We start from the raw sequence: 9,193 nt of genomic DNA on the forward strand, positions 1-9,193 counted from the left end.
GTGTCTGTGGGCTGGGTCTAGCCTGCAAACAACCATCAGCCCCTCACCCGGGACAGCCAAACCCTCATGGGGTGAAGGTCTCTGCTGGGGGGCTTGGCAAGCCTGCAAACAGCCCTCAGTCCCTCACCCAGGCTGGCCAGGCACCCCAGTGGGCACCCCCACCCTGAAGGGGCTGTGGCCAGTCTGCAAATAGCCATCAGCCCCTCATCCAGGCTGGCCACACCCTCATGGGGTGAGGGTCCCCGCTGGGGGGGCTTGGCCAGCCTGCAAACAGCCATCAGCCCCTCACCCAGGCTGGCCAGGCACTCTAGCAGGGACCACCCCCCCCGCCCTGAAGCGGGTGTGGGCAGCCCGCAAACAGCCATCAGCCACTCATGCAGGCTAGCCAGGCACCCCAGTAGGACCCTCCTCCCTGAAGCGGGTGTGGCTAACCTGAAAACGGCCCTCAGCCCCTCACCCAGGCTGGCCAGGCACTCTAGCAGGGACCCCCCCCACCCTGAAGGGGGTGTGGCCAGTCTGAAAATGGCCCTCAGCCCCTCACGCAGGCTGGCCAGGCACCCCAGCAGGAACCCCACCCTGATGCGGGACCCCCTTCAGGGCAAACCAGCCGGCCCCCACCCATGCACCAGGCCTCTATCCTATATAATAAAAGGGTAATATGCAAATTGACCCTAACAGCAGAAGGACTGGGAATGATTGGTCACTATGATACACACTGACCACCAGGGGGCAGACGCTCAAGGCAGGAGCTGCCCCCTGGTGGTCAGTGCGCTCCCACAGGGGGCGCTCTGCTCAGTCACAAGCCAGGCTGACAGCTGCCAGTACAGCGGTGGTGGTGGGAGCCTCTCCTGCCGCCTCAGCAGTGCTAAGGATGTCTGACTGCAGCTTAGGCCTGCTCCCTGCTGGCAAGTGGGCATCCCCCAAGGGCTCCTGGGCTGCCAGAGGGATGTCTGACTGCCAGCTTAGGCTCAATCCCCCCAGGAGTGGGCCTAAGCCAGCAGGTGGACATCCCCTGAGGGCTCCCAGGCTGTGAGAGGGCACAGGCCAGGTTGAGGGTCTGCCCCGCCCCTGAGTGCTCAGATTTTTGTGCACCGGGCCTCTAGTTATAAATAATGCTGCAATGAACACAGAAATGCATATCTTTTCAGATTAGTGTTTTGGGTTTCTTTGGATAAATACCCAGAAGTGGAATTGCAGGGTCCCTCTTGGTCTCCTGTTTTTGTCTTTGTTTTAACATCTATTTAGTGTGATACAAGTATTGCTACCTCCACTTTTTCTTTATTTGTTTCCATTTCCATGAAGTATATTTTCCCATACCTTTGCTTTAAGGCTGTGTGTCTTTCAATCTGAAGTGGTTTTCTTATAGGCAGTATATGTATGGGTTTTGTTTTCTTATACATTCAGACATCCTATGCCTTTTGATTGGAACATTTAACCCATTTACGTTTAAAAGTGATCATTGATAGGTATGTAGTTATTGCCATTTTAGTATTCATATTTTTTAAAATCCTCACCCAAGGGTATTTTTTCCAATGACTTTTTTAGAGTGGAGGGGAGGTGCAAGGGGGGAAAGAGAGAAACATTGATGTGAGAGAGACACATTGATTGGTTGCTTCCCGTTTGCACCCCAACTGGGGCCAGGGATTGAGCCTGCAACAGAGGTACATGCCCTTGACCAGGAATTGAACTCACAACCCTTTGGTTTAGGGGCCAGTGCTCTGTTGAGCAAAACTGGCCTGGACTATTATTCATATTTTTGATCATTTTATTCTTTCTCATAAAGAAATCCTTTTAACAATTCTTATCATACTGGTTTGGTGGTGATCTCCTTTAGCTTTTTCTTGTCTGGAAATTCTTTATCTGTCCTTCCCTCTAAATGATTCTAACTTTGCTGGGTAGAGGAATCTTGGTTGTAGGTCCTGGCTTTTCATCACTTTGAATATTTTGTGCCAATCCCTTCTGACCTGCAAAGTTTCTGTTGAGAAATCAGCTGACAGTCTTATGGCAGTTCCCTTGTTGGTAACTAACTGCTTTTCTCTTGCTGCTTTAAAGATTCTCTCTTTGGCCCTGTCCTGGTAGCTCAGTTGGTTAGAGCATCCTCCCAACATACCAGGGTTGCAGGTTCAATCTCCAGTTTAAGCACATACAAGAAGCAAACAGTGAATGTACAAATAATTAGAGTACAAATTGATGTTTCTCTCTTCCCCTTCCTCTCTGTCTAAAAATAAGAAAAAGATTCTCTCTTTAACATTTGTCATTTTAATTATGATGTGTCTTGGTGTGTGGGCCTTTTTAGGTTCATCTTGTTTGGTTCTCTGCATTTTCTGCACTTATATACAAATACTAGTATGTCCTTTGCCAGGTTAGGGAAGTTTTCCATTACTTTTTCAAATAGATTTTCAATTCCTTGCACCCTCTCTTCTCTTATGAAGTGAATATTGGTATGCTTGATGTCCTGAGCCCCCTTAAACTGTCCTCATTTGGGGGGGATTCTTTTTGTATCTGTTCTGATTAGGTGTTCTCTGCTACCTGGTCTTCCAAATTGCTGATATGATCCTTTGCTTCATCTAATCTACTGTTTATTCCCACTAATAATATATTCTTAATCCTAAATTTTTAAATGTTTTCTCTGCCCATTTTTAAAAAATATTATTTATTTATTTTGAGAGAGAGAGAAACATGGATTTGTTGTTGCATTTATTTATGCATTCATTAATTGATTCTTGTATGTGCTCTCCAGTCTATCTCCATTTTTATAAGTACCGTGCGCTAACCGATTGCACCACTGGAGCTCCTCAGTCTATCTCCATTTTTATGTTTCCTATCTGTTTGTTGATCTCACTGAGATCATCTCGTCTTCCCTAAGTTCATTGTACATCCTTATAACCATTGTTTTGGACTCTGCATCTGGTAGATTGCTTGTCTCCATTTTGTTTAGTTCTTTTTCTGAAGTTTTGTTTTGTTCTTTCATTTGGGGACATGTTTCTTTGTCTCCTCATTTTGGCTGCCTCCCTGTATTTGTTTCTATGTATTAGGTAGAGGTGCCATGTCTTCTGGCATTGGTAGATTGGCCTAATATAGTAGACTAGAGGCCCAGTGCACAAAATTCATGCAGAGGTAGGGTCCTTAGGCCTGGCCAGCAATCAGGGCTCATCTGTGGGGTGACTGGTGGAGTGATCTGGGGGGCCCCCACTGGCACCCACCTTGGCTGGCCTGGCACCGCCTGCTCACTGCCCCCCCCCCCAACACACACACACCAGTCACCTCCCTCTGACACCCACCTTGTCTTGCCTGAGGTCTGCGGGCTGCGGGCAGCTCCTGTGTTGAGCGTCTGCTCCCTGGTAGTCAGTGCCTGTCATAGCGACTGGTCATTCCGTTGTCAAGCAGAAACTGGCTCTCAGACATCCCCCGAGGATCCCAAATTGCAAGAGGGTGCAGACCAGGCCAAGGGACCCCACCAGTGCAGGACTGCCCTTCCCTGCTGGCCTGATTGCCCACAACTGCCCTCCCCTGCTGGCCATCTTGTGGTGGCCATCTTGTGAGCACATGGGGTGGCCATCTTGTACAAGGGCATGATGGTCAATTTGCATATTACCTCTTTATTATATAGGATGTCCTGTGAGGCCCAGTGGGTGTTCCAGGTGTGTCCCTTATATGGGTTGTGTGTACCCTTCTGTTGTACTTGAGCTTTGATTGCTTTTGGCAAGTCAGTGGGAGGGATTAACCATCAGGTGGATTGGCTGTGAGGAATGGCCATAATTATAGTGTAGGTGCTATTTGGTGGCTGACCCTATGGAGCAGGACTCACATTAGTGAGGCATTCTTGTGTCTGCTAAGTCTGCCCTTTGGGTGTGTCATTGATGAAAAGCCTTTGGAAGTGGCTTGAGTGGGTGTTCCTGGGTGTGTGCTCCCTTTTCTGCGATCCGCACGGGAAAGAGAGCTTGAACCTGAACCCGTTCCTTCAAATGGAGGTGTATTGGGGATTGAGAAAATGAAAGACAGACACAAAATAGAAAGTACAGCTGGGCCTGGGTGTGCTTCTGTCCTCTTCTGGCAGAGAGGTAGAAAGACCAAGTCCCAAAGCAGCGTGTTTATTTTATAGTCCCAATTCCCCCTAATATCTGGAGGTTTCACCAAAACTCAAGATAAGGGAGGTATTCCAGGTACTTGACTGAATTTACATAATAAAAACCCATTCCCAGCACCTGGGCTTTGAAGAGTCCAGCTGAAGGCATTCTCACCTTTTGGCCAGAAATGTCCCCAAGGTAGGGCTATGCCCAAGCCTTGGGTTCAATCAACATAACTTAAAGAAAGCCATGGCACCTTCCCTGGCAGGGGGCCTCCCACAGGTGGGCCTGCAAATTGGGTAGGACAGAATCTCAGGGGATCACCAGGGCAGAGCCAACCTTGTTAGCTGATTGATGGAGACTCAGACTTGGCATCTGCCTATGCCTACAGGCTGGATGGGGGAAGGCTCGGGGAAGGAACAATGGCTTCTTACAGCACTTCTGTCTGGGATAAAGCTTCCCTTCCAAGCCCTCGCCTTTAAGCCAGATAGTTCAGTGCCTCTCTGTTAGTCCCTGGTGCTTTTCTAGCTGCTGCCCCAGTGATGGAACTCAGAGTCCATCAGCAAGTAAATTAATGTGCAGGCCCTTTAAGAGGACCCCCTGGGACTCCAGCAGCCCTCAGTCTCACTTGGACAAATCTCCTCAGCCACAATCCCTGCTGGTTTTCACAACCAGAAATTGTGGGGACTTTTCTTCCCAGCACTTCTCTTCCTGTGCTGGGGAGGCTTGTGTGGGGCGGGACTCCGCCCTCCTGCTCCTCCAATCCATTCAGTGTCTTGTCTTCACTTCTTCTATCAATCTTACAGCTTCTTTTGTATATCCTTAATTATAAGACTTCTGTTTAGCTAGACTTCCAAAGGTTATCAATGATCAATTTTTTATAGTTTAGTTGTAATTTTGTTGTGGTTGTGGGAGGAGACTAAAATAATTATTGCATTTAGTGCTTAAAGGGGGTTTATTTCCAGGAATCTCAATGTCTCTGTTCTAATTTCTGGTTTGATTTTTTACGATTTGCTTTTATTTTTCTGGCTTTACTATATAGACTAACCCCATTCTTTTTAAAATTAGGTTTCTTTTCATTGTTATTTGAATTGGAAAGAAGTAAACATTAAATAATAATTACCACCTGTATTAGTTTTTTCTGGCAATAGAATTATCGCCTATTGAAGTTTTTCTCTTAATATTGCCAACCATTCTGATTTATGCTTGTCTACACATACTATACACATATATACAAATGTGCATCCACAAACACCCCCAACTAAAGAATAAATAGGGGAAATGGTGTTTTGAGTTGTTATTACTGAGCTTATTTTTTGTTTGTTTGTTTGTTTGTTTTTGTTAATCCTCACCCAAGGATATTTTTTCATTGATTTTTAGAGAGAGTGGAAGGGAGGGGGCTAGAGACAGAGAGAAACATTGATGTGAGAGAGACACCAATTGGTTGCCTCCCGCATGTGCTCTGTCTGACCAGGGCCAGGGATTGAACTTGCAACTGAGGAACATGCTCTTGACTGGAATCGAACCTAGAATCCTTCATTCCACAGGCTGACAGCTTATTTTTAAACTCTAAGTTATTATTGTTAATGAACCAAGTATAGACATTAACATTTTCATTTTATGGTAAATGATAACCCCACAATTATAGTAATTTCCTATGGAATTTTCATGTACAAAATATGTTTTATTGATTTTAGAGAGGAAGGTGGAGGGAGAGAGAGAGAGAGAGAAAGAGAAACATCTATGTGAAAGAAGATCATCAATTGGCTGCCTCCTACACGCCCCCAACTGGGGATAGAGCCTGCAACCTGGGCATGTGCCGCGACCAGGAATCGAAACAGCAACCTTTCAGTACACAGGATGATGCTCAACCAACTGAGCCACAGCGGCCAGTGTTTCCTGTGGAAATTTTTAAAACAAGACTTATTAATTCGACCAGAGTATAGTTAGCATAGAATGAAGGTAAGGACCAAATGTGTTTTCTTCTCAATATGTACCTGGCACCTAGCACAGTGGCTGACAATGGAACATTTAATATTTGTTGAGTGAATGGCCAATATGGTAGATGTGATACTGTCTTCTGTACAAGGCATCTTTATAGAGCAGAAGTGATTCATTCCTTATATGACCTTTCTACTTTTGTTATATATGGATTGTGATAGTCACAGATGCTATATCAAATTTGCATTCACGTCTTGTACCTGAAATGAGATATAGGCTGTCTACTGAAATTATGGTTCAATTACCTGTGAGTACTTTAGCCAATATTTTTCTGTCATTTCCCATATAAAAAATAAGTAATATTTGTATAGTGCACTGGAGTAAACTGAGGCAGTAAACTGCTTCTGCAAAAAGGGCCATCCAGAAGTCCAAGGCAATAACTGTTCATAGGCAGCTGTAAACCATTCATAGCATACTGGCAGAAAGCTATGGTTTTTAGACCTTATTGTCTGTAGAAGTATAGTGCTTTAAATTCTATTGTTTTTGTTGCCCTTTCCTGTTTGTAGTGTTGAAATTGGCGAAAGTGTCCGTGGAGAGGATGTCTACATCGTTCAGAGTGGCTGTGGTGAAATTAATGACAATCTAATGGAGCTTTTGATCATGATTAATGCCTGTAAGGGGAAACAAAGTTTATTGAGAAATAGATGGATTCTGCAGCAGGGAGGAGGTCCAAAATGGGTTGCCCATCAGATATATATTTAGAGGGGCTATTTATTTATTTATTCTCTAAAGTTTTACATATGTCTTCTTTTTCCCCACTTGACCCTCCTGCCCCAGCCATTCCCACCCCGGGCAAGCCCCCACGTAGGAGCAGAATCTCATTTATTTAAAAAATGTTTATAAAAGGAGACATATGTAAGATTTTAAACAATAAAGACTTTAAATTTTTAAAAAAATGTTTTTAATCAGGGGAATCATGAGCACTTTCCCAAAGTCACAAAAATATTCCTTAATCATCAGCTAGCTAATATGCGTGCATACAAGTCCTTTGGTTGCTCTCTAACTCCCTCCCCTACCATTTGTCTCTGGATCTATTCCTGTTCACCAAATTATGTTGATCATTATATCCCTATTTAGAGAGGATTTTTAAAACACATTCTTTCAGACGTTACCTTTTCTTTAAAACAATTGACATATGATTGGTTTGTATAAAGCAACACATTTGTAGACTGTATATTTTGTTCTAGTCATCATTTGTGACTTTCAGTTAGCTCACTGCTATTATTTAATTATATCAGTAAGACTAAGCACCAGCTCCCATGGAGTATAATATTTTTTAAACTATTGTAGATCCTCTGGGACCCTAGTAAGGTTATAGTTGTGACCTTTTCATAAAACTTGAAGTCTGTTACATGAATACTTGGTCTCATTACACACACACACACACACACACACACACACACCTAGCCATATCTGGTATATTAAAGGACAAGGTATATACATAAAACTTTGCAGGTCTATTTTGTCTGTTGTAATCAATGCCCAAAATTTACATACAGTGCATTGGAGAGGCCATATATGCACCACTATATCCATAGCAGCATTACTTACAATAGCTAAGTTCTGGAAACAGCCCAGGTGCCCATCAATAGATAAGTGCATAAAAACAAACACTGGTACATATTCATCTGTAAAAAAACAAGGATCTGTTACCTTTTGAAACAACAGGGATGCACCTGGAAATTATTATACTAAGTGAAATAAGCCAGTCAGAGAGAGACAAATATCACATCATCTCACTTATATGAGGAATCTAATGAACAAAATATACTGATGAACAAATAGGCCCAGAGACATGAAAGCATGGAACACACTGACAGACCTCAGAGGGAATGGGGGAAGGGGGGAGAGATTAACCAAAAAACTTATATGCATACATGCATAGCCCATGGACATAGACAATAGTGCAATAAACACTTAGCGTAGGGTGGGAACTGGGCAGAGGGGGACAAATGGGAGGGAATGGGGACATCTGTAATACCCTTAACAATGAAAATAAATTTTAAAAAATGGCAGAGAAACTGAAAAAAAAAAGGCCAGGTGTTTTAATTCCAATAAAGTAGAGTGCTCCTCCAGAGTACAGAATAAAGGGCATAGTCTTGGCCATTTTATAGTGCAGCAGGTGTGTTTGCCTATTATTTAAGGGTTTGCGATTGCTAGAAGGTTGACCTTCAGATCAGTAAGGGAGTGGTGTAATTTATAAAATAAACTGTAGGATTACATGTTGGATGTTATACAGGTTTGAGTGTGTATGTGTTAAATGATTTTAATAAAATATTTTGAAAAATATTGTCTAATTTAAATTGAGCATTGGAAACGCTTGAATACTAATAGCTAAAAATCTGTACATTAAGTTAAGAAAATGAAAGGTAGGAAGGCATTTTCTTTCATTTAATATGTATCTTGAGTTAGCAAAGTGACATTCCATTTAATTGTGCTAGATTGTGATGTACTTAAAAGTCAGTAACCATGTCACTTCCTTTGAATTTCCTGATAGCAAGAGCCTTAAACATAGTAGGTACACAATAAATAAATGCTTCTTGTGCAAATGAATTATTTCTCAAATTGGCTCTTTGTTGTTTTTTTTCTTTTGTCCCCTCCATTTAGAGCCGGGCTCCAATCTCAGCCAAGCTTGTTGCAAATATGCTTTCCGTAGCAGGTGCAGATCATATTATTACCATGGACCTTCATGCTTCTCAAATTCAGGTATCAAAGGAAGCTAAATATTACCTTAGAGCAGCGGTTCTCAACCTGTGGGTCGCGACCCCTTTGGCGGTCGAACCACCTTTTCACAGGGGTCGCCCAAGACCATCCTGCATATCAGATATTTACATTACGATTCATAACAGTAGCAACATTACAGTTATGAGGTAGCAACGAAAATTTTATGGTTGGGTCACAACATGAGGAACTGTATTTAAAGGAACAGAAGGTTGAGAACCACTGCCTTAGAGGTAAGAAGGGGAAAGAGGACTGATAATGCTGAAGATTGCAGAGAAGCATAACGCTGCCCATGTACAGCTCAAATAAACTAGACATTGACAACATTTTAAGCATCCTCACTCTGACCTTAGATCATGGATTTAGTCATTTGGGGTGGTTGAAAAGGGAGGCAGTCATGTATT

The 9,193-nt window shown here is 43.3% G+C and overlaps 1 protein-coding gene across 1 annotated transcript in view; it reads left to right on the forward strand.

Moving 5' to 3' along the window:
- PRPS1 (phosphoribosyl pyrophosphate synthetase 1) overlaps positions 1 to 9,193 on the forward strand; it is a 37,108-nt gene that overhangs the window by 14,311 nt on the left and 13,604 nt on the right. Inside the window, exons 2-4 of the mRNA XM_015567617.1 lie at positions 6,575 to 6,681; positions 8,566 to 8,582; positions 8,676 to 8,774. Coding sequence (XP_015423103.1) covers positions 6,575 to 6,681; positions 8,566 to 8,582; positions 8,676 to 8,774 — 223 coding nt within the window. The remainder of the gene's footprint in view (positions 1 to 6,574; positions 6,682 to 8,565; positions 8,583 to 8,675; positions 8,775 to 9,193) is intronic.

This window comes from Myotis davidii, unplaced genomic scaffold (genome assembly GCF_000327345.1).
Source record: "Myotis davidii unplaced genomic scaffold, ASM32734v1 scaffold563, whole genome shotgun sequence".
NCBI classification, from domain to species: Eukaryota; Metazoa; Chordata; class Mammalia; order Chiroptera; family Vespertilionidae; genus Myotis; species Myotis davidii.